Below are 25,457 nucleotides of genomic sequence, written 5' to 3' on the forward strand. Positions count from 1 at the left end.
CATCCCAATTATGAAATGTGCCCCACAGTGGCAGAGCTTCATGCTCCGGCACCAGAGGGCAGGGAGCAGGTGGGGGCGTGGCTGGCACACGTTCCGGGGGTGTGGCTCACGTCCTCCTGTTTGCAAGAGTGCTTGTGCTTGGCTTCTGCTTGGGGGGTTCCCTTGGGGGCATCAGGTTGGCCACTGTGAGAACAGGATGCTGGACTAGATGGGCCATTGGCCTGATCCACCAGGCTCTTCTTGAATTCTTAGTTGCTTGAGGAGTGGGAAATGTTATAAAGATAATTAGTGTTGTATCAAGACCTACATTGGCTCCCAGTACATTTCTGAGCACAATTCAAAGTGTTGGTGCTGACCTTTTAAAGGCCTAAGTGGTCTCAGCCCTGTATTCATGAAGGAGCGTCTCCACCCCCATCGTTCTGTCCAGACACTGAGGTCCAGCGCCGAGGGCCTTCTGGTGGTTCCCTCCCTGCGAGAAGTGAGGTTACAGGGAACCACGCAGAGGGCCTTCTCGGTAGTGGCTCCCATCAGATGTCAAGGAAATAAACCACTACCTGACTTTTAGAAGGCATCTGAAGGCAGCCCTGTTCAGGGAAGTTTTTAATATTTGATGTTTTGTTATATTTTTAATATTCTGTTGGGAGCTGCCCAGAGTGGCTGGGGAAGCCCAGTCAGATGGGCGGGGTATGAATAATAAATTATTATTACAGTGGTACCTCGGGTTACAGACGCTTCAGGTTACAGACCAGAAATAGTACCTCAGGTTAAGAACTTTGCTTCAGGATGAGAACAGAAATCGTGCAGCGGCAGCGAGTGGCCCCATTAGCTAAAGTGGTGCTTCAGGTTAAGAACAGTTTCATGTTAAGAACAGATCTCCAGAACGAATTAAGTTCTTAACCTGAGGTACCACTGTAGTAGTAGTAGTAGTAGTAGTAGCAGTAGTAGTAGTATTATCATCATTATCATTATCATTATCACCTGAACTTACATTACTGACATATCAGTGACTGTCTTACACCGTCTTCCCCTCTCGCCTACACTTTCTCTCTCCCCGCCCAGGTCTCGCATTCGCCGAGAGCTCTTTATCGAAGAGATCCAAGCGGGAGGCCAGAGCCAGGCTGGGTCCAGCGACTCTCCTTCGGCCAGAAGCAGCCGGGCAGTTCACAGCTCCGAAGGAGACAGTTGTGATGGGGTGGACACGGAGGGCCCGCCCGACGGGAAGCCGGGAAGCCGCCTGGAAGCCGACGAGTACAGCAGCAACACAACCACAAAGTCTCAGGGAGGGCGAGCAGCGTCAGCTTTCGATGCAGGGGAAGAGGCACTGCGAGACGCCGGATCTTTGGAGAAAACGGAGACATTCCACTTGGGGGCGGAGAGCCTGGACGACACTGACGACGAGGGGAGGCTCCGAGCGCCGCGTCCGAGTTCTCCGCCGGGCTCCCTACATTCAGGAGAAACTCTGGAGACGACGCCAAACTCTGCTCCAGAAGAGGATGCCTCTACCTCAGCTGCCTCCACCTCGCTCCTTACAGGGGAGAGCTCCTGCAAGGCCGCAGGGGAACGTGTGGAGAAAATTCCCATTGTGCCAAGTACCAGCTCCACGCCAGCCACCAACTCCCTCCAGACCCTGTTCGGCTTCTCCGAGGCGGTTTGCTCGAAGAACACGCGGGACAACACCTTGAGGAAAAAGAAGGCAGCGAATTTGAACAGCATAATCCACCGCCTAGAGAAGGCCGCAAGTCGAGAGGAGCCCGTGGAGTGGGAGTTTTGAGATTAAGCTCACCCAACTCTGAGGAGCTGGGGAAGTGAAACACAAAAAACACACACACAAAAAAAAAACACTTGGACCTCTTCTGGTTTTAATTGTGTCCCGCACTTACAGCCCTGCAGGCCACGGGGCAAAAATGCCATAGGCCAAGGTGCATATAGAAAACGAAAGGAGCGTTTCAGCCCAGTTTTATGTTTGTGTTTTCAAGGACGAAAACTGAAAATGTGTAGTCGAGCTTTTTGTACCCCGAAGTGTTTCTATTAATTGCCCTAAAGTGATTTTCCACAGTTTCTGGGGAAGAAAAAAAAACTCATACAGCTTTTGCCTTCTGCCCTCCTCTTTGGTGTGGGCTTTAAAACTAAAAAAAAAAAAATTATATACAAACAAGAAGAAGAAAAAAAATTAAACCCACATATTTAAAAGGGGGGCTTTTTATCCGCCATCTAATGGCTAAACAGAGCGATAACAATACACTATTATCTTCTTTAAGCAGGAAAACCGAAAAAAGATGGAAGGGGAGATTTTTTGAGAAAAAGAAAAAAAAGGTTTTTTGTAGCTGTTCAGTTGCCACTAAGAGATTGCACAGTCAACCCGACTCTAAACACACTAGTTTGAATTCCTAAATATTTTCAAGAAAAGAATATTGTTTAAAACTTGGGATTTAAAAAAAAATACACATTTACTCCTCGTATTTTTTAAACAAAAGAGAAAAGTCACATCAGGAAAATATCTTAATTTGTGGTAGCTGACTTCAGTGTTTTTCTTGTAAAGTGGAATAGAAAATTGACTTGTAGTGCACATCGTTTCATAGCTTTAACCAATTCTGGTCTCTTTATGGGCTGGGATTTGTTTAATACACTCCATTTTAGGCCAAATCAGGACAGAAAAAGGAAGAAATCTGGAAAAAAAAATCTGAAATCTAGGTATTTTATAATCTGCTTTTTAACCTCTAACCACAGAGCACGCAGATCAGACCTCATTTCTAGGAGGTGTGGGAGACAGCTTGGAATGGGTACTTGATCGGATCAGTTTGAATTGCGTCATGCCAGCCTTGCAAATCAGTTACAAGTCTTCAGCCTGCCTAGTCACACATGCCTACATTAGTCATTTGTGCCCTATGGGAAAAGAACCACCAGCTTTTGAAAGAAATTAGCTCACTTGGTTGCAGACAGGTGGGTGTCATAATGAGCCTACGTTATACGTAGGACATGGCAGGGTGGTGGTGTTGACTAGAAGGATGGAAGCGTTTGGCTGATACCACTTTGGGAAGAGTGGAGGTGCATCTTGCAGTGAGAAGCACTTAGAACATGAGTGGGGAGCCTGTGGCCCCTGAGTTGATGTTTGACTACAACTCCCACCAACCTTGTCCATTGACCATGCCAGCTGGGGCTGATGGGAGTCGGAGTCCAGCAACATCTGAAGGGCGATGGGTTCCCCACTCCTGACTGACAGTGAGCTGTCTTGATGGCAGGCAGTGAGATCAGTCACTGGGCACTTTCTTGTTCTCACATCCCACTAAGATAGAAAAGGACCTTTCAGCACCCTTAACTAATTGGTTAATCACTGGCTGTGGTCCCACAGCAAGCACTGATTTCTCTCTTAAGTTTCAGTTGTGGGATTATCATTATTATTATTATCACCATCCTTTTATGGCGGGGGGTGTCCTCATTAACAAAAAGAGGAAAGGCTTGCAGGAGGAGCCCGTGGCATTCGGTAATCGCAACATAAACCACGGAACACCTAACCAAAACATGCGCAGAAGCATGGCGCCCATCGCAATTGTCAGCTCTTCCACTTTGTTTTGCAAAAGCTGCAAGGCTGATCAAAGTACAAAATCAAATTTCCAAATTGTCTCTGACGCCTCCTGTTGTCTATGTGTATATGCGTGAGCATAGAGCCGTGTGGAAAGCCGAGTGTGTGCGTGAGTGTGTGTGCAATTTTATACGTCTGTATTTTCTTACGTACTTCTTGCACGCATAGAGTGCATTACTGCCACCTTTTTTCAATAAGCTGTTTTATCAGTTACGGCTTCTACAAGTTTGCTGATTTAGACTCCTTTATTGCCATATCTTTAAAACTAACGATAGAACGATTTCGGTATATATATATTATTTTTGCTTATTTATAGGTGCTGTATTTTATTATCTGATTGTTAGGGATGAAAGGGGGCAAATATTCTTTAGAGGGATAGACTGCCGGCAGTATTGGGTATAATTTACAAGATGTAGTTGTCATACTGTATATTATTGACAGACTTTTTCTTTTCTTTTCTTTCATTTTTTGGGGTCCGTATTGTGTATCATGGAAAACTTTGTCTTAGGTCAACATCTTTTGATGACACTTTAATGGTGCATTCATTGCTTCTTAAGTTCTAATTGATATTTTTTTCTTTGTGATATGGGGAGGGGGGCAGGGGGAAAGGTATTCTGAGTTTTAAAAATGTGTTCCCAACATTACACCTCAACATGCTTGAAGTTCATTAGTAATTGATATGGGGGGAGGGGCTACAAGACGTGAAACCACCTTCCTTGCATGTGTTTTTTTTTTTTTTTTTAAAGGCAATTGTGTATTTTGCAGTCTCTTTACAAGGATTGACAGCAGCACTTAGTTCAGATCTTCACAAATTTAAATGTTTGGTAGCTTTAAAAGAAAAAAATGCCTTTTCATGGCCCAGGACGAAGGCTCTAGGAGGCTGCAAGGCAGGCTTGCTTTGACCACTTCTTGCTGTTAATTTTATAATTTCATAACTGTTTTGAGGGTCTGAATGTTGGAGCTTGAGGTCCACCGACAGCTCTTGGTTTGTTCCATGATGATCTGAGGAGACGTATTTGCAAAAATTGTGGCTGATACGAGAATCTGGGCAGCAGAGAAAGCCCAGCTGTTCCAGAAGAAAATCTGGAGAAGTAAATAAGCGCTGGTGATTCTTGACGTAGGCATAATCACCCTTTCCTAGCAGATAAACCTTCTGCTCTTGGCACATACATGAAGGCCGTGGTACAGCAGCTCTTAACATATGCATGGAATTTTGCGTGAGCATATCAGAGTGGGACTCGTGACTAAGGGGTTGCTCAGTATCTGCCATGAGAATTCTCCACTTGCTTCTCCAAACAGGATCTGCCTCTCTTTTTCAAATCTTCCTGTCAGCTTACCCATCTTCACTTTTATCAGGGCCAAGCGTCTGAGTCGATGAAGGAATCAGTTCTTGCCTTCAGATGTTTGTATCTTTTCTTACAGCAATAGATCTCTCGTTCTGATGTTTCCTCCCCTCCCAGATAGATATGAGGATGCTTGCCGCCGTCAGGGCCCCATGATTTGATGTCTCCCCATGTAAACCTGCATCCCATAACGTTGTTACTTGTGTGGTTTAGAGCATGCCCTAGCCGAGCAGTCAGAGTTCTGCCACCCATCCTGATAAGCAATATTGAAGTGCCTTGAAATAACAGAATTCTGGTTGTCTTTCATGTGCTGTGCTTCTCCTCCCCTCCCCACCCTGGTGCCTGTGGAGCATATCGTAAATATTGTGTAACCTTCTCTTTCCTTTTTTCCTCCCTAGGCCCAAGCAGATCTGTCTCGTGTAAAATCTAGAAGCAAAGCTTGCTTTAGGGCAGGTGGTTCATTGCAGGGACCCTTATTCACAGAACTGAAGCACTCTTAGGCCAAATCAAAGAAGATGTTGCCGCTCTGCCAGTAGCTGCAAATTTGAAGCAGGAAAGCGCTTGAGATTTCAGTATATATTTGGCACTGTATTGTCATTTTGGTTCCTTCCATCATTTCTGTTTTGGCTTTGAAGGGAAAGGCTGGCATGGACTCACAGAATCATCTGTGCAAGGCCTTCTCCATCCAAAATCTGATTCTTGTGTCATTGGGAAGAAGGTTTTGGCTGGCTTTTCCAATTAGTTCTCAACTAGGCTTGGTTGGATTTGGATCCTGGCGAGGTGTGCCATTTGCAATCCGGTTTTCAGTCTTGGGAAATCTAGCATAACGGCCCCGCTCCTGGCTGGCAAGTTCATTGCAACGCAAAGGATTACAAACCAGCAGTTGTTAGTTACGGTGGTGAAAAACTACATTAAGAGGTCACATTTCAGCAAGTGTAGTTCTGTATTGTACAGCACCTCATGCATAGGCGCTTTCCCCAATACTTTCTTTTACAGCAAACTCCTGGCAATGTTTTTTTATGGCTGAAGCCTCCTACCATGCAGTAGTACCCTGCCAGCCCCCCCCCCCCAAAAAAAAAAACCATGGGAAAATATTCTAGAGAATTTTAACAGAAGGGCCATAGCTCAGTGAGGAAGCACATTTCCAACCTGTGCTACAGAAAACCCTGCCCTTGGGGGAATCTACGTTGAGAATACCAATTATAGCAGGCAAGTTTCCTTGAAAAGGCAGCACTATTCATGCAAGTCTGCAGCCTTGGCTAATGCCCCACATGAACTAAGGCCATGCCCAGAGCCCATCCAGAATCGTTGACACGATTCGTCTGGCATTGCATGGATTATTGTGCAATGCCCCAAAGGTGAAGACAGCAGCTCATGCTACTTAGTAAGCCACACTCGCACTACTGAGAATAATTCCAGTTTGCCAACAAGGCATTGTACAGTCCTAGAAGGCGTCCAGCAGGGAGAATGAAGACCCACCACTGCCTTCATGGCCCTTTATTTCCAAGTGGGTGAAATTCACCTAAAAGGAAGGCTTTTTCAGGTGCTGTTTTTCTGAAAAAATGTATTTTTTTCTCACCCCTGTAGGGGGGGAAAGGCCAAATGAAGCCCTCTTTGCAAATGCTTTTTGGAGAAATAGAGCTGTCTATAACTGGCCTCATGAAATTCTTCACAGCTCTACTTCTGCAAAAAGCATTGGCTTCCAAATTCTCTGTTCATTCCCACAAGCGACTCCCCTGTGTGCCTAGACAACTTTTAATAACATGCATGTGGTGGAGCACTTAGCAGTCCCGGTGAGAGAGGGCAGAGCAGCTTTAGGTTCTGAGTTTGTGGAAATGAGCTGATCCTATGAATGCTTTATCAAAAGTAAGTGCTGCTGACATCAGTGTGACTTGGCCCAGAGCCGGCCCTACCATTAGACAGAGTGTGGCAACTACCTTGGGCAGCGGAAGCTGGGAGATGGAGAGCAGCAGCAGCAAGTTTTGTCTACCATGCAACCTGACCTGTGTCTCCAAAGCTGCCTCCTTCCAACTCTATGATTCTATGAGAGGGTGCCGCCCCATTGCCAGTGTTGAAGAAAGATGCAGCTGACTGGGCAAAACTTCTGTGCTTGGAAAGGTTGGGAGGTGCACCACCTTGTCCTTCCCACACCACACAATGTATTGAGCCGGGCCTGGACTTGCTCCCAAGGAAGTGTGCATTGGACTGTAGCTTTAATCACAGCACCAAAGGGGGACGGATTCCGCACCCAGAGCCCTTTACACTATTTGTCAACTGTCGTATTGACCCACGTTTCCAAAGCATGCTGACACTGACTTGCAAGTAAATTTATCTCAGAGGAGGAGCACTAACCTGCAGACCTGAAAGATCAAGCTAACTTGCAGGTAGGCAGGTAGCACACTCCCAAGGTAGTTTTCCGGGCTTCTTCAGTGGTCTAATCTCAAAGTCTTGATACGTATATTGATATTCAATTTCATAGAGAATCAGTCTCTATAAAAGAAGTGAGTAAACCTCCCAGAGGACTATACATTTTCGTTAAAAGCCACTCCCTACCTTTAGATCGAAGGAGCTCCAACATAAGAAAGGTGGTCCTTAGAGTTGCACTCCTATCTTTTGTGTGTGTGGCTGTTGAGAGAATAATATGCTTCAAAAAATAAGCAATAGATGCCCTTGCGATTTAAAAGCATTCCCCCGCTCCTTTCTAACAGCAAAGAAATCTCACTCTCAGCTTCAGTGTTAATCAAATCAGATAAAGAAAAAGAAAAAAATATTAGCACAATACTTAGCTGCTTCTTTTTTAAATGTATTCTCTACTAGCATTGCAGCAGTCAGAGGACACTCAGCAGTTCTGTCTCTCATGCTCCATTTCAAAAGCCCCCAGTACTCTGGCAGTTCAGAGTTGGGGAACTCCTTAGAAAGGACCCATGGAAGTTGTTTTGTTTCAGAGTCTTGGGCTGCAGTTGAGAACCTTTCTGAGCACTAGGGAGTGATGGCTGGTGGAATGGTGTTCACACCTCCTTGATGATATCCCTTAAGACACCTCCATGACCACTTAGATGCCCTTGGAAACCTGTTGAAGCCGGTTAGCTGGTGCCACACCGCTGCTGAGAACTAAAATATTTCTGTACTCTACTCCCTTGCTTTCCAAGAAATGTATTGGATTGTGTGAGGCTCTGCCTGGAGCAGAATCACCTTGAATTCAGATACTTTCTGAGCAAATGCAAGAAATTGTCAACATCAGCAATGCATGCTTTTATTCTTTTTATTAGGACCTATCATTTGGCCTCCTCATCCTATTCATGGTTATATAACCTTGAAGACAGTGAGGGAGGCTCCTTAGGGTGGGAGGGTGCTAGGTGCCACTGCCAACCATACTGGGTTGAATCTGATGGGTGTCATGCCCTGTAGGTGCCCCCAGCTCAAAGAATGATTCCTGGAGCAAGAAAGGCAAAGCAGTGCAGAACCAGCTTTGCACACAAGCAAGGGACTCAGGAACCGCTGTGGACACTATCACAGCACTTGCTTAAACAGTCAGAACAGGTTTGTGGACCAGCGCTAGCTACTCTCCCTCCTCCTGCTCACAGTTCTATGCATCCAACCCCTTGTATGCTGGATAGTGCTAAATGTGCCCCAGGCCAGCTGCATTGTGAACACTGGCCAGGCCTGTACCAGGAGAACAGCTCTCCTAGTCGGTCTCCTGTGGACTAGAACTTCCTATGGGGTACATCCAGGAGGTCTTCTATCTCCAAGGTTAGTTATGAGAGGAGGAGGAGGAGCCTAACACCAATGGACAAAGCTACCTCTATTCCCTCCACAGGACTAGCAGATTGCTGGTGCCTTATGTTTCAGGCACCAGTAAGCACTTAATTATATCGCGTGGAAACAATCCGTTGAAATAAATTAGTGGGGTGAAGTTTTTAAGCCCCACACCCAGTTGTTGGGACTTTTAAAGAAATTAGGTTCTTTATAACTCAGTTGGGACTTTTTAATGCAATTAACTTGCTGGTGCATTGATCTAGTAGCGTTTTGCCACCATTTGTAGTGAAACCAAAATTCCTTCCATCATACGCAGAATGCTAAATATTTTAGTTGCCACCTTACATGTTTGCTTCCGTTTTCTGAGGTGTTATTGCTTTCCATGGCACGTTAAGCAATCCCTCTGCGCAAATGTCAGCCTCGGAAGGGGTGACATGCTCATCATTGCATGTTTGCTTTCCTTTCTTGTCCTTTCTCTAATGGAGGCTGCCAGTTAAGTAAACTCCACTCCCAGGTCTATATAATCCTATATGCCCAGAGGCTGGGAGTGAGTCCCACTGGACCCAGGAGTGCCGGCTTCTGAGCAGAAATACATAGGGTGCTTCCAGTCTGGTCCAATGAGTCACTTCTTTTCGTGACTTGGGATCTGAATGCATAGTCTAGCATTCCACTGAAAAAAAATCCCAAGGCTCTCTGTGAGCCCAACAAGTGACATTGCAGCCCACTGTAAAGATTAATTGTGGACCTTTGCATCTTAGAAAAGTATTGCACAAGCACACTTAAAAGTGGCTAGCACCTAGGGCTAAAATTGTTGAAGTAATAAGTTTCATAATGGAAGAAATTAATTAGTTTAATTCATTTAAAAACTAGACACACACACACACCCCACACAAAAATATCAATTTTTTAGTCCTTGAAGGGAAACCTGTACTCCTGGATCTGCTACAAACTCTCTGAGTACCATGCAGTTCATAGTCTTCACAACTGCAAGGAACAGGATATTGGGAGTCCCATACATGAGGGCTCCATGTGCTCAAGGGCATCTCTCATTTATGTATGAAGATTTCCACAAAGGCCCTTGATAAGCATGCATGGAAGCCAGCAGCAGGAGCACATACGCTTCAAATAGTTTTCGAAGCAATAGCGTGTCTTTCTTTAGTCAACAGTCATTACCAAAATACTCAAGACATCCTGTTTTAATTGGAAATTAATTGGTTAAATTCAAAAATATTCATTTACTTAAACCTATTAATTAGTTTGCTATCCTTGTTACTCTGGTGAAAACATAATGTATTTAGTTGCATGGATCATTTCTGAGTGCATGTAGAATGAGTTTCCTAACTCGTGTCATTCTTGCAGGGTTCATCCATTTACTTACCTTTTAAGAAACAGATTCATTATACAACCTACTTCCTCAAACAATTCCAGATGAACATGGCTGGGATCAACACAACTTGCCCAAAATGTAGGTCTTTGAACAGCCTTGAATGGCCAGCAGTTAGACCTGGTCAATGCACAAACTGTTCCACTTCTTGGGCACACCGCCTGAATAAGAATCTTCAATGGCTTGAAAACATGCAGTGCTTTTTATCAAACAAGAGAGGCTTTTGCATAACCTGTGCATAGCAAAATCTGGATATAGTTGTGAAGAACAGGGCATATATATTTGATAACGGCCAGCCCACTTCCTGTCAGGACTGCCCATCTTCATTTTCCACTCTGTTATGAAACTGCTGAAATAAACACAAGTGCTTGGGGGCACCTTTAATTTGCAGCGTGGTGGCATGCATTTTCTTATATGAGCATGTGAAGTTGCCTGCCGCCTGCCAGCCACTTGTGGCACCATCTTTTAAGGTACCTTGTCCTTTGCAGTCACTCTGCAATTTCTAGGGCTATCAGAGGTGGGGAGCCTGCGAGATAGTGCTGGACTCTCAACTCCCATCACCACTGCCCATGCTACCTGGGGCGGATATCAGCTGGAGTCCAAGAACATCTGCATGGCCACTGGTCCCATACCCATATGCTAGATTAACCACCTGCCTTTTTAATCAGTTACATCAATTTGCATGTTACAGGTGCTTTTTGGAGATAACACAATTAAACGAAAGCTGCCACTAATATCAGAACAAAACCCTTTTAGTGCTGTGCATGCTTACTCAGAAATCATAGTATCATAGAGTTAAAAGGGGTCCCGAGGGTCATTTTGTCCAACCCCCTGTATGCAGGAATCTCAACTAAAGCATCCATGACAGGTGGCCACCCAATCTCTGCTTAAAAACTTCCAAGGAATCCAACACCTTCAGTCTTCCACTATTAAACAGCTCTTACCTTCAGAAAGTTGCTACTGTTGTTCAGCCAAACATGTCTAGTGAGCCTTGCTTCCAATGAAATCTGCCTTAAGCTGCATTTACCTGGTAGAAAGCCCTGTTCAAGTCAGCATGGTTTACTTATGAGTAGACTTGCATAGGATTGTACTGTTCAATAACATAATCGTTAAAGCTTGCAGTTAAATTTTGCTGCATTAGCAATGATGCAGTGAAGATTCAAATGCATTTGCCTGCTTACCCATTGTCTTTGTAGCCACACGTGCGGAATAAGCATTATGGGGTTTGGTTTTCGAAGTATATTCTGCAGAAGTTACTATGTATGTAGGACGTCTGTACCTCTGGCATTGGCAGCATCCAACGGGATAATGTCAGAGCACGGACAGGAGGCCAAGCTTTAAAATGTCACCAACGGACACTGGAACGCTTAGGGTGCTGATTCCTTCTGCAATAACCAGCAGCCATGCAGGGTTTGTAACCACAAAGGGGAAAAGGTTGCATATTTTAAGGCCTCAGTTGTTGAAGCTGACCTTTCCCTCCCTGCCTTAGCATGTCACCATGCTGCTTGTAGCTGTGCATGCATCACCTGTGTGCAGGATAGCAGTCTTTCCCCCATCATTTTAACACCCCATCACCCTGATCCAGTTATTCCTCACAGTTGCACACACCAAGTACTCATGCCTGCAAGGGATTCATTGTGCACTGGGGCGCACACACAAGTCATGCTTGAACCAGCTCCCCTGGTCTCTTCGGTGAGGGAGACAGCTTCACATACACAAAATGTGTGTGTGTGTGTGTGTGTGTGTGTGTGTGTGTGTGTGTGTGTGTATGGATGCCCCTCTGTTGGAATTGTGCACATGAGGAGTCCATGCTGGACATCTTGCTGAACAAAGAGGGAATCTCCTGTGAGTTTCTGCTCTCCAGAGATTTGGAAGGTGGAGGCAAGCATGGTCTTACAAAATACGGAGCCTGCATACAGCAAGCTGTTCAAGGTGTCTCCTCGATTCCAGTAGGGCTGAGATAAGCTTTAAAATTCATGGCTTTAAGAAAGCAAATCATCATCATGCACTTCGTTCCGTGGTCTATTATGATGGAGAAAAATAAGAGCGTGCCCCCTCAAAAAATAAATTAGGGTTGTGTATTTCCCATTTTTAAAGTTGTTTGCTATATTTAAGTAACCAAGTTTACTAGAGAAGGGCAATGGTTATTCACACACACTGTTTTATAATTCTCAGATATATTGAGTTTTATTTAGGAGATTTAGATGAAAGTTTGTGTTTTGCTTTGCAGTTTGCTTCCTTTGTCCAAAGTCCTAAATTCTGCTGTCATTTACATCTTTCACAAACTTGCATTTGTGAGCTTCTTCTAATCTGAAATTAACCAGTGATTTGGATTTCCTTTCCTTTCCTTTTTTATTATATTACCCCACCCCACCCCCAGTTTTTAACAATTTAACAAGCATAACTCTTACACATTCTCAGTCTAGATTATACAGATTTGGATTTCAGCACATATCAGAGAATACCTATCTATTCAGGATCCATTAAGAAAAATGCAGAAATCTGGGTTGTTGGGGCACTAATTTTCTAAAGCACTTAATAGCATGCATTAAATCTTTGTGCAATAAGAAATACTTTGTTTGCAGGGAGCTAACCTGTATGGAATGTGTTAAGTTAGCAAATAGGAGCTCCTCTGTCTTTGAAGTGTCTGGCAGTGGCCTCTTTGATGGAATTGTGGCATCCATAATTGGTGAAATTTCAGGTGGAATTGTGGCACCGTATTAGGAACACTGAGTATATGACCGTTTACCAAGTGGTTACAAAAAGGCTGGTACTCTCATTAGGCCAACTACTCAGAGGGACACAGTACTGACCTTTGAGGAGCACAGTTTTATACAGATTAGTTTATGTGATATCTTAAAATTTCTGATAATCTTTCAAGAATGTCATTTCTACAAGACACCTGCTTTTGAAAATTGCAAGTTAATTTTGGGACGGCAATGCAAATAGTTTACGTTGCCTATGGCACAAAATAACCTTGCCTACAGTGCGAAATAGCCAGGCACCAGCACTAGTTATGTCCCACAGTTTGCAATGTAACCACTTAGTAAGACATTGTCCTACCAAGCAACAAGGGAGAATTTTTTGCACTCCGCTTTTTAAATTATTATTATTAGGCATTTACAGGTGTGGATAGATTTGCCTCGTTCCTTGGCACAATGATACACAGGAAAGGTTTGCCACGTGGTTGCTTGCATGCCACGATCTTGTTCTCCTTTGGTAAAGCGTCGTAATCATCTGTCCTCTTGTGTTTGTGACTGCAAAACACTCCTCCAAGCTGGTCATCAATGGATTTGAAGACCAGTAACTACAATCTGTTGAAGTGGTAATTACCAAATTTCAATTTTACATAACTCTGCCTCCATTTGGGGAGCAGACATGTGTTGTGGACATCCCCTGCCAAATTGTACTTCTGCGGTGGCCCTTTTGCACAGCCTAGCTATGACAGGACAGACAAAGTTACGACTTTGCAGGGGGTTGGACTAGATGGCCCTCAGGGTCCCTTCCAACTGTGCAATCCTATTATTCTGCCTGATAGACACAATCATGCAAGTTATCTGCTAGGCACTTAGTGGCTCAAACATCCCACCCCACCCACTTTGATACTCGCCCTGTCTTATGCAACCTTTAAAGGCACTGAAGCATCTCGTTCTTAGTCTCTTGGGGAAAGGGACTTAACAATAAGTTCATTCCAGTTTAACTGGGACTTGTTAAAAACAAATGGAAAACATCTGCTTTTCTGCCTCTTTAGTCATCAGCAGCAGCACTTATCCGTGAAGTGGTTCTGTTAATCAACTGTACCACGAGCATATCATATCTTTTGTTTTATCCCGAAAACTCGCACAAACATTGAGCCTTTCCTACATGTAATGAGATTATTATTATTATTATTATTTCCCAAAGTGCTTTCCAGAGCTTCCTGCATAAAACTGCAACGGCCATGCTCACATATCTGTCCCAAGTGTACCCAGTTACATGACTCGTGCGTGCAACGCTGCCCGAAGCGAGTGGCTGCGTGGTTTGACTTGCACCTCAGGTGGTCAGCCAAGACTCATATCATTCCTTTGTATATTCTGGATACTTTGTAAATGTGTATAAAATCGTTTTTAATTTAAAGATCTTCCGCTTTGAGAGTTTAGAAGGACACAGCTTGGGGCGGGGAGGGCAAGGAAAGAAGCAAATGCACAAAGCTCTCTGAGCCTCCTTGAGTCTGTGGAATGGGTCCGTGAAGAGGCATTTTTTTGCTGTTCCCAAAGTTCATTGCCATTTCTAGCAAAGTATTTTCAGCCGAGAGACTGCTTTCCTCAAGGTTCCTCTTTCACCTGAGTGCGTCTTTTCCAAATTTAAAATGGCAAGGTCTGTTTCTGCTATGTGAGAATACCCATCGCATGCTAACATCTGGCAGCGCGGAGCGTGTTGACTTTGGTGATGCTGTGAGTGACGTCTCACCCTAGGGGTGTGGTTTTGTTTTTTTGGAGGGGGGAGTGTTTAAAGGAAACTTCTGCTCCTTCCATTGCCTCTGCACCAGGCCCCATGTGCCATAGTAACTCTCCAGAAGTAGACTAAAAAGCAGCTTGGCGTGGAATATGACTATACACGTGCTCCGTTTGAAAACTTTCAGGCGAGGGTTAAGGATGGCGTGAGCCATGCAGCTGTCAACCTTGCATCTCACCCTGCTTTTGGGTTTGTCTAGAAATTGATTCTCTGGGCTGTTCAGGTAAGGGAGTGGGGATGAGGAGACCCCACCCACAGAGGCCGGAAAGGCCCAATAAGTTTTGGAGCCTGAGGCAAAAATCAAAATGTTGCTTCTCCTCTTCTCTCACTCCCCCACCTCCCTCACTTGATGGTGGTCAAAATACAAGGAGACAGTAAATAATTGTACATTTTGTGGTGTTGCACCACCCTGCCTAATTGGTCCAGGTCTGAGGGGGTTTCTTTCATAGCTGTCAACGTTTCCCTTTTTTTAAGGGAAATTCCCTTATTCCGAATAGGATTCCTTGCAAGAAAAGGGAAAAGTTGACAGGTATGGATTCTTTCTCTGCCCATTTGTAATGATGAACACAGTTGAGTGGTATGGCGTGCAACTGTTCTTTGAGGAGGTAATACGAGAGGCAGCAGCTTATGCAGAAACAAAGAAAATGAATGGGGGACAGTTGCCTTTTTTGTTTTTAAAAAGCCCCGTTACTGTGCAGAAGAAGGCTTGCCACTCATTTAGCAAACCCGTGAGGTGATTCCAGGGAGCCCCGGGGTTGTTTTCAACTAGGTCCTGTTCCGAGTAGACCCTTTGAGCTTGCCAAACGATAGTTACTCACATCCATTCACTTCAGTGGGTCTACTTTGAGTAGGACTAGCCCTGAATGCCACCCCTGCCCTTCCTCAGTCTCCGAAGCAAATTGGTGCATCCCCTCTCTGGGAGCAAGCAGCCCCCTTGAAGGGTCTCTGGGCATGAGCCAACTGCACAGGATCAAAATGAACAGGAGTCGTGTGGGAACATGTCTGGTAAACTTCTGGAGAGCAAGGAGGAGGTCCTGGTGGATCGTGCCCCCAGCCAAACCCAACCACTTCCCCCTTCCTTTTTTATATTTTATTTTCTTGCGCTAGTTTGGACTGGTGATGGGTGGGGTAAGGAAGGTCTACTTTTAAAATAATGAGCTTTTGGTAAAGGTGTTTCTTTCCCCCCCCCCTTAAATTGTTATTCTTTCTTCTCCAAATAGTCTATGCATTTCCAATGTCGAAAGCCGTTTTCTGCCGCGCTCCCCCCACCCCACCCCTCCCTGCCCAAAAGGCACTGTGTGTTCTGCTCTGTGGACAACACTCTGAGAATGTCATGTGTGCGAATTTGGACGTTTTAAATCCAAAGTAAATGGCAACCTAATTTTTTGTTTGTTTGTTTGCTTCCCCGAAGTCCCTTTTCACATATATATATATATAATTTTAAGTCAAGGCCACGATCCGCCTCAAGAGGCTTGTGTGCACGTCCCATTGAAACCTGGGGACTTGCACAGGAGACCTTCCCAGCGGGTCATGCGCTCTGAAGATTTTATTTTTTGTTTTTATTTTTATTTTTTTGCATTTGTGCAATAACTACTTGCCATTTTATCGGGCTAACCTTTGGACTTGCCCTGACTACTAACACAGCACAAAATGAACTCGAAACAAAAAAAAAGGTGTATTTTTTTTCCTGAGAATATTTTCTTTTTTTAAAAAAAAAATTGATGATAAGCTCCATTTTACCCCCGTGTACTTGTGGTGTCCGACATTTTTAGCAGTATTTTATATATATATATATAAATATTATATTATTATTATTATTATTTTCCTGTAACGCACTAAGTCTTAGATGTTTTTAGACGCTCATTTCTTATATTCACAATCACAGATTTTAATGAAATATCCTCACAAAGACCCAATTGACCAAAAAAAGTGTCTTTTTTTTTTTTTGTACAAGTAGCTTTGAGAAGCCCCACGTTGTGTTGCTGTGATTTCATCTTTTGTAACATTTTATTTCTTGTTCAGAAGTTTATTAAAGAAAAAAAAAGTTTTATATGGCCGGCTGTGACGGAGTGGGGGGGCCTCCCTCCGTTGGGGGGGCGGCATTTCCTTCCTGTCTTGGGCCCGCCATACAATGTTCTGTTCTCAGCACTGTACAACAGTCCCTATATGATATGGAGAAGCAATATCACTGTACGAAACTCACATGATGTATTATTATAATTCACTAGCACCCTAGGTGTGATAATTGAAGTAAATATCTTTTATACAAACATAACGACGTGTAGGTTGTCTTTCTTCAGGCAGACTGGACTCAAAAGCAGCAAACATTTTGACAGGGGTTCCGTTTTCGCTCGTCTGGTTGTTAAATACGTTGGACGTGACGATGGCGTGTTTATTGTGAGAAGACGGCAGCCTTTTCACCGCAAGATCTATCTATCCATCATTCACATTTGCTCATTTTTAAATAGAAAGGGGGGGGTGGAATCTGTGTTTTTCCGTAGGTGGGGAAACACTTGATTCTCCCAGCGTTGCAGAACTACAGCTCTTTTGTGTGCCTCCTCCGCCAGAGGTATGGAGGGTGGCAACACGAGAACAGGGCCTTTTCTGCAGTGGCTCCCCATTTGTGGAATGCTCTCCCCAGGGAGGCTCACAAGGCACCTTCATTATACACCTTCAGGCGTCAGGCGAAAGCGTCCTTTTTAACCAGATGTTTGGCTGATTGACATGCAGTGCCCTTTTAAAATGTATGGGGGGGTTATTGGGTTGTTTACATTTCTATCATGAATTTTGTGTTTTTATATTGCGGTTTTGTGTTGTAACCGGCCTGAGACCTGCAGGTATAGGATGGTATACAAATTGAATCATTATTTTTTATTATTATTAACAACAACAACAACTCCCATCAGCACCAGCAAGTGTGGTCTGGGGTGACAGAAGTTGTAGTTCGGCAGCATCTGGGTGGGGGGAAGGTTCCCCCTACCTGGTGTGCGCGCACACACACACACACACAAAGATAGCAGGTTGGATCCGTAGATGCCCCTCCGCTGGGAGAAAGCCTCTTGCACTCAACAGAAGAGATGTTTACAACTTGGTGGAAGAGCGCTGTGTGTGAGAAAACTGGCTCCCAAATTCCAGCCTCTTCTTCCATTTGAACAAACTCTATCTCTCTGCCCTTCTTGGGGGGGGGGGTCCACTGCAGTATATTTGCTATTGTCTGTATCTTCCGTATCCACTCTTCCTTATATTGTACCGCATCCCATTTTGCCCTCCCCTTGCCCTCCGCAAATAAATTTGCAAATGTGCCAAAAATCAAAGAAGGCAGCAAAAATTCATCTCCCCAGTGTGCCCACCACCATTCAACCACCCTAGTGATTAATTCCAAAAGGTATTAAGTATACATTTATTCATTCATTCATAAATATAAATTCATTTATTTCCTCAGTATACCCACTGAAAACCCAATTAATCAAAAAAGGTATGAAAGATAAAAAATTATTTATTTATAAATTCATTCCTTTATCCCCCCCAGTATAACCAATGATCAACAACCCAGCTAATCAATCACTAAACTAAATACAATGTTTGTTTTATTTCAAAGTGCATGCCATTGAAATCATTCCCAAGAGAACTGAAATCCAAGTTTTAATTGCCACTAATATATTCCTACACATAGAATTAGTACTATCAATTGTATACTTGAGTGGAGTTTACTTGCAGAAATTTAAGTAAAGCTATTTGTATATCAATTCATCTGATTCTATTTTATTTATAATTTCTTAAAATTTTCTATTTTATAAACTAGCGAGCATAAGCAGTGAGCATAAGCAGCTGATTCTACTCTGAGCAACAAACAGCCCCCAAAGCTCTTCCCCAGCCCAAGCCCCACAAAAACAACCTAAACCAGGGGAAAAGGAATAACCAAAGAATAAGGCAACCCCATCCACACAATTTGTCCCAATAGAGAACCAGAAGTAATTTCCAATAATGCCAAAACTAAGGAACCTGAACACAACCAGTTTGGAGTAGTGATTAAGAGTAGGAGACTAGGGTTCAAATCCCCACTAGGCCATGCCCACAAGTTTATTGTGGAGAGGGAGAACCACCTTGAACTCCATTAAGAAAAAGGTAGATGATAAAAAGGCAATAAAATAAAAAGAAAGTCTGCCAACAGTCCTTGGCATAGAGCCGGCTAAAATCCATCAGAAGATTCCAGATGGGTAAAAGAAAGTGCAACCAAAGTTAAAACATGGACCTCCTTCCCTCAGGAGGCAGCGATGGCCTCCAATTTGGATGGCTTTAAAAGAGAATTGGACAAATTCATGAAGGAGGGGGCTACTGATGGCTGTGCTCATCCTCTGAAGTTGGAGGCAGCTGTGCTTGTGAATTGCCAGAAACCACAGGAGGGGAGAGGGCTTTTGTGCTTGAATCCTGCTTGCTGGTTTCCCACAGGTTTAATAATAATAATAATACCCCACCCATCTGACTTGCCCCAGCCACTCTTGGCGGCTTCCAAAATACATTAAAACAATAAAACATTAAACTTTTTTTTATAAAAAAACCCTTCCCCATACAGGGGTGCCTTCAGGTGTCTTTTAAAGGTTATGTAGTTAGTTATCTCCTTGACATCTGATGGGAGGAATTTTAAATGGGAGGTTGGCCACTGAGAGATCAGGATGTTAGACCAGATGGGCCATGGGCCTTAAATCAAAAGAAGCCACCATGCTGTGTATTCCGCCTCCTACCAATAATCCCTATGTATTGTGCCACATAAAAAACACCACAAGCAAAGGAGACACCCAAAAGCGACTCTGTTCCCTCCAGGCTCTGCTAAGGCCCCAAGGAGGAAAGCAGGGAAGGCCAAGCCCAACCACTGAGCTGCACTCCCCTGCTTTCAAGCGCTTGCCATCACCTCAGCACTAAGACAGAGGAGGGCAGCAGATGAAATCCCTTCAAGTGCCGGTTGGAGGAGAGCTACGAACCCCATGGGATAACTCGGCGGGGGGCCCAGCTTGAGATCTAGTGGTCCAACTCCGTAAAGCAGCTTCCTATGTTCCTAAGTTATATTATTCTAGGGGCAGACAGAAAAAAGGAGGGCTAGACCTGCTCAGAGGACAGTTGGGGGGGATTAGAAATGGATATATTATGTCCGACCCTTTGGAGGGAGGTGGGAGAGGAAATGAGGCTGCAGTCCTATGCACTTTTATCCAGGACCCACTGAATATGTAACAGGTGGGGCTCCTGAATAAGCATGCACAGAAGTGCCTGTCCCCACATCAGCAACTAGCATAACCGGCATTTAAAATACGTACAGATGCACATACAATAAACAGTTAAAGCACACACACAGAGTCAGTGACGGGGGGTGGGAAAGGGGAACACAACTGGGCAGACTGTGGGTCAGGAGCTGGAGTCTGGGACAGGTCAGCAATAAAACACCTAATGTCAGTGAATAATAGTAATAATTTTTTATTTATACCCCGCCCATCTGGCTGAGTTTCCCCAGCAGCTCTGGGTGGCTCCCAATCGAGTGTTAAAAACAATACAGCATTAAATATTAAAAACTTCCCTAAACAGGGCTGCCTTCAGATGTCTTTTAAAGATAAGATAGCTGCTTATTTCCTTCACATCTGAAGGGAGGGCGTTCCACAGGGTGGGTGCCACTACCGAGAAGGCCCTCTGTCTGAAGATAACACTTTATTCAAAGAAACCCAAACAGCGCAGGCCTAGTGATCCCAGCAACTCTTCCCAGTAGGTCTTGCCCCAATGAGGCAGTTGCGAAGACAGAAGGTCCCTGCCTTCCCGCCACTCTCTAAGGGTCCTGCTCCCTCAGGTCCTTCTCCAGCAGCCTAAGACTCCATTGTCTTGTCTCTCTTTGCTTTGCCCTCATCACCCCCCTCTTCTAAGCTCTGGGAGGCCAGCAGGAGAGGGAAGCTGGTAGCAGCAGGAGGGGGAGACGCCCTGGCTTCTTCAGCAGCCTGCCTCCCCTCTGCCTCTTGGCCTTCGCTTCTACCCCTGAGTCTCTGCCCCAGACGCTTCCTGCTCACTAAACCCTCTTCCCCCTTCAGCTTCAGACACCTCCTCCTTCCAGTCTTCTCCCTCTGGCCACTCATCATCGTCCCACCACCAGCCCCCCAGCTCTGAGCCTTCTTCCCAGTTCCCCAGCTGTGCCTCCCACCATTCCTCTGTCTCCAGCCAGTCTGTGACTCTGCAACAAGCAGATTCGGCCTCAGATATCCCAAAACAAAACTGCTTTAACTTGGGGTCAAAAATCATAGCTGAGCCAAATTTTCTCTAAAGCTATTAGGGTTTCTTTTGTGGGGGGTAGTCTATGGGGCTTCTGTGGGAAGGAATGGCAGCTGCCATGAGCACTGCTGCTGGTAAATTCACAAAAATACCACCCTCACCCCCATTTCACCACTTGCAGATAGGATGACCATGTTGCAGAGGGTGAAGGCATTTCCACTCAGTCCAGTCAAAAATCTCAACAAAAAGAGGGCAGAGCTGGTGCCAAAGGAAGGCTATTTGATCTGTTGATGGTTGATGTTGGTGGTGGTGATTGTTGTTGTTGTTGTTGTTATCTCCACTTCACCAGCAGGTCCTAGAGCAGGTTATGGCAATTTAAAACTGAGTTTTAAAAATAGTTATATCAGTCACAAGACTCAAGTGGGTCATAAAACCACACGTTTTATTTAATTATTCTATTCATAAAATTTATACACCACTTGATTGTTTTTTTATAAAAACAACAACCCTCAAAGCAGTTTATAAAAAGAACAAAACAATAAAATTACAGGTTAAAAACTGTTGAAAGCAACTATTTTTAAAAAATTAAAATCAGCAATAAACTAAAAACACACATCAGCATTCTACATGTCTGGGTAAGCTTTTGTCTAAACAAAAATGTTTTTAGTAAGCCCCAAAAAGAGTGCAGCGAAAGTGCCCACTTGATGTCGAATCAAAGCCGTCGAGTGGGATAAGGCAATCTCATGCTTGGAAACTTCTTGGGTGTCAAAAGCCAGGGGAAAGAGATACACAAGGATAGAGGCATACAGCCGCTTGGTGCCATCAGTATATGCAAATATCTGGCTCGTTTAAGACTATATGGAACCTTTATTCTCAAGTATGATGGAAGTCATAGATGGAGAGTACTTTTTTATTTTTAAAAATTATTATTTGTAAAGGAAGTCTTTGTATAAAACTTTCTTATCCCTTGGGAGCTGTACTGTATCTTTGTACTTTTGTCCCAGCAGGCTGTGATGCTTTTTTTGGGGGGGGGGGGTGGAATCTGGAGCCTGCATGGCTTAGCCTGTCTCCTTAAGAAGAGAGATCCTATGCAGAGCTTGGAAACGAGCAACACAGAAAATAAGTTGATCAATTGCGCAAGGCAAGTGAACGATGCTCCTCTGTCTTGCCACACCTCACCTGCCCAGCGGGGGCAAGGGAGCACCTAACAGCTCCAGCAAGGAGGCAGAGGAGCAGGGACCGGGGTCAACAAGGGCCCTCCTGCAGGGATGTGGGTCTCAGCAGGTGCCGAACATTGCCAACCCCTTGGCGCCACTTCTCATGCTCGGTACAGGCAGATGAGCATTGCCCACTGTCACCAGGCTGCCCTGGCAGTGCTCAGCCACAGGAAGGGCATGTTCTAAGAATCTAAGAGGTGTGCTCAGATTGTGACAGGAAGGGCCAGGAGACTGCTGGTGCCCCACCTGTGGTGAGCGCAGACACTTAGAACATGTCCTAGAACCCTGTGCAGCTTGCAGGGGGGTTGTGGCAGCTGAGTCCACATGGAAAAAGAGTGAGGTTAAGGCTCCCAAGAGTCTTCTGGTTCTCAAGATTCCATACTTGAAAATCTGAAAGCCACTGTGGTGGTGGTGGTGTTTTTTTTAAAAAAAGGTTGTATACCAGTATTTCTTATGAAACTGTGACCTCTAGTGGCTTGGTTCTGTACTAGGCAATCCTATTTATAATGTGGATCGTTGCAATATCTGTCATCTATCAATCTATCTGTCTCCATGGATCTGGGGAGTCTTTGCCCTCTGAAGATGTGGAGCAAAACTATTTAGCAGTAAGGAGAGGCATGCCTGAAAAATTAGCTCTCTATTGTTTGCAATATCCCACCCAGAATGGTGCTTTAGCTGTTTAAGTATAGCTCATTGTGCACCTGCATGAACACACTACTGAATTTTTATTTTTAAAAAGGTTTTGTTTTGTTTGCTGCATCTCAAATATGTCTGAAAGCCAGACCATCTGAAGTGTGTGGTTGTCCACTGGGATCCCAAGAAGTCCATGTTACCACTTATATTTACTGTAGTTTGCCCCTATTTTTGTTATTGTTGCTGTTAATTACATTTATATCCCAATTTTTCTCCAAGGAGCTCAAGGTAGCATATATGATTCTCCCTCCTCTCAGTTAATCCCCACAACAGCCCTTTGAGGTAGGTCAGGTTGAGAGGCAGTGACTGGCACTCAAGGTCATGGCCAAATGTAGATTTGAAACCTAGTCAGTCAGATCTTAGTCCGACACTAACCGCTACAACCGCACTGGCTCTCAACATCTATTATGCATCTATTAAATCTTGCCCTCCCGTTTCTTGTCTTCCTTCGTATTTATGGAAATAACCTTCCAAAAATAATAACAACACGGACTTGCCACCACAAGGTTTGAGAGATCCCAATTATTTTTCTATTGTTACTTGTCCCTATTTAATGCACCATGCCTTGTCCCCCAACCCCACAGGTCGCTGTGCTGACTTGCAGATCCAATTCACCGAAGCCGTCTCCACAGTTGCCGACCAGAAAGAACTGATTGCAAAACTGGAGCATGACCTCAGCACCATTCAGTCCATGTCTGCAATGCGCCGCCCCGACGCAGAGGTGAGTCCCCTTTAACCATTTGCTGCCCCCCACTTGCAACAAAGTCAGCCACCAGGGGCCAAGCCGGATGAGATCCGTTCATACCATTAGTCGTCTTCTCTGTGGAGAACTCCCCGTTGCTATGAATGGCTACTGGCCCCCATGGCTAGCTGCTGGGAATCACAAGTGGAAAGAGTGCCTCTGAAGAGCTGCGGTGAGTGAACTAGACTGGGAACCAGGGTAGAGAGAGGTGCTGTAAATATTTGCATCCCCCTGTGTTTCCTATCCTATCAGCAGCTCCGTATACCTCCTGTTTGTATTGGAAGAAAAGCTTCCAGTAATGCAAATGAGAGATTTACTTCCTATGCATAGAACAGGGGGCGGGAGCGGGGGGCATTCCAGAAAGGGACCTCAGTAGGGTGCAAAGTTTTAAAGCCCCTCTGCACCTTGGGCCTTGATTTGGACTGGGCAGGTGGACTCCTGCTGTTTTCCTTCCTGTGAAACATCCTTCTCAGGACTCAGCTACGTTAGTACAGTGGTACCTCGGGTTAAGTACTTAATTCGTTCTGGAGGCCCGTTCTTAACCTGAAACTGTTCTTAACCTGAAGCACCACTTTAGCTAATGGGGCCTGCTGCTGCTGCTGCTGCTGCTGCTGCTGCTGCCGCGCCACCGGAGCACGATTTCTGTTCTCATCCTGAAGCAAAGTTCTTAACCTGAAGCACTATTTCTGGGTTAGCGGAGTCTGTAACCTGAAGCGTATGTAACCTGAAGCATATGTAACCCGAGGTACCACTGTATAGATCTGAGTAGAGAGGAGCATAATTAGGATCTTTGAACCTCAGAAATAAAAGGCAAAACCATGTACATAGTGCACCTTGCTCACTGGTGACGAACCTCTATTAGTACTGAATAAGATGGTTCCACAGTACAACAGTAACTTATTTTAAGCACTATTTCTGGGTTAGCAGAGTCTGTAACCTGAAGCATATGTAACCTGAAGCTTATGTAACCTGAGGTACCACTGTAAAGAAAAAGTGTTTTATATGCATTATAATAACAGCGCGACGCCAGCTACTGCTGTGCGGTCCCATCTCTTGCCAACGTGATTTCCCATAATAAAGTTTACAGTGCGTTTTCCTGAAATGCTTTTTCAACCCAGCCTTGCCGTTCCCAGCTGACTTGTCTTGTTTGGCTTTCAGCTAGTTCCCAACCTGCCCTGTTGTTTCGTTCTGCATAATAATTCATTACACATAAATTTAATGCATAATGGATGTAATACACACACACACACACACACACACACACACACACACAAAGATGGCATACTGTATGGCAAAACTACCCATTTCAAATACAAACCATTCTATGCAAAATTATCCTATGCTTCCTGAAACCTGGTTGTTCAAAGCAAGGCATAGGACGTCTTCAGGACTTGTCTTACTCGAACCCACAGGTGGCCCAGCGGGGGCCAGGTTCAAAATGGCAGGCAGTGGGAGGAGCCAGATGCAAAATGGTGGCCAGGAGAGTGGAGTTAGTTACCTTCTGCACCCAATGAAGCCATGTCCCAGGATGAGCTGCGTATACAAGTTCAAATCCACACTTTAGTTATTACACATCAGGGATGCTAATTTCGTTCTTGCTGTTAAATCAGGAGGTGTAAATAATCCACCAGGAGATCCCAATCGGTTGAGGCACTATAATATCAGCAATAGCATCTCAGCTCCTACGAGTATCTTGTTGTGAATGGAAAGAAGAGCAAATTCTCCCATGTCGTTCCTGCATCCATGTTCTCCTTTTCTCTTTCCTTCCCAAAGGGTGCCGCCATTCAAAACCTTGAGAACATCCCTGAGCCCATCAAAGAGGCAACAGCGCTTTTCTATGGTAAGCAATTAGCCAGCAGATGGAGACTCTGTTTGCCCAGGCCGTGGGTGAGATTGCTCTTCTGTAGGAAGCATTTTGCTGCCTGGCTCAGCCTCCAACTACCAGAGTCCTTTTGGTGACCTCAACAGGAGGCAGTGATGCTTTCTTATGTTTTAATCAGGTGAG

At 44.7% G+C, this 25,457-nt stretch overlaps 1 protein-coding gene across 7 annotated transcripts in view; it reads left to right on the forward strand.

Moving 5' to 3' along the window:
* The window catches only part of CUX1 (cut like homeobox 1), a 264,972-nt gene that overhangs the window by 229,930 nt on the left and 9,585 nt on the right, over nt 1-25,457 (forward strand). For 6 of the 7 annotated variants that reach the window (XM_081843440.1, XM_081843443.1, XM_081843442.1 and 3 more), the window contains one exon: nt 1,060-16,832. In XM_081843440.1, coding sequence (XP_081699566.1) covers nt 1,060-1,771 — 712 coding nt within the window. In that variant the 3' untranslated portion in view covers nt 1,772-16,832. Of the gene's footprint in view, nt 1-1,059; nt 16,833-23,294; nt 23,432-25,225; nt 25,293-25,457 lie in introns of those variants that run through there. The other variant, XM_081843446.1, reaches the window with a different exon arrangement.

The sequence above is a fragment of the Podarcis erhardii genome, assembly GCF_964252035.2.
Source record: "Podarcis erhardii genome assembly, chromosome: 16".
Classification (NCBI taxonomy): domain Eukaryota; kingdom Metazoa; phylum Chordata; class Lepidosauria; order Squamata; family Lacertidae; genus Podarcis; species Podarcis erhardii.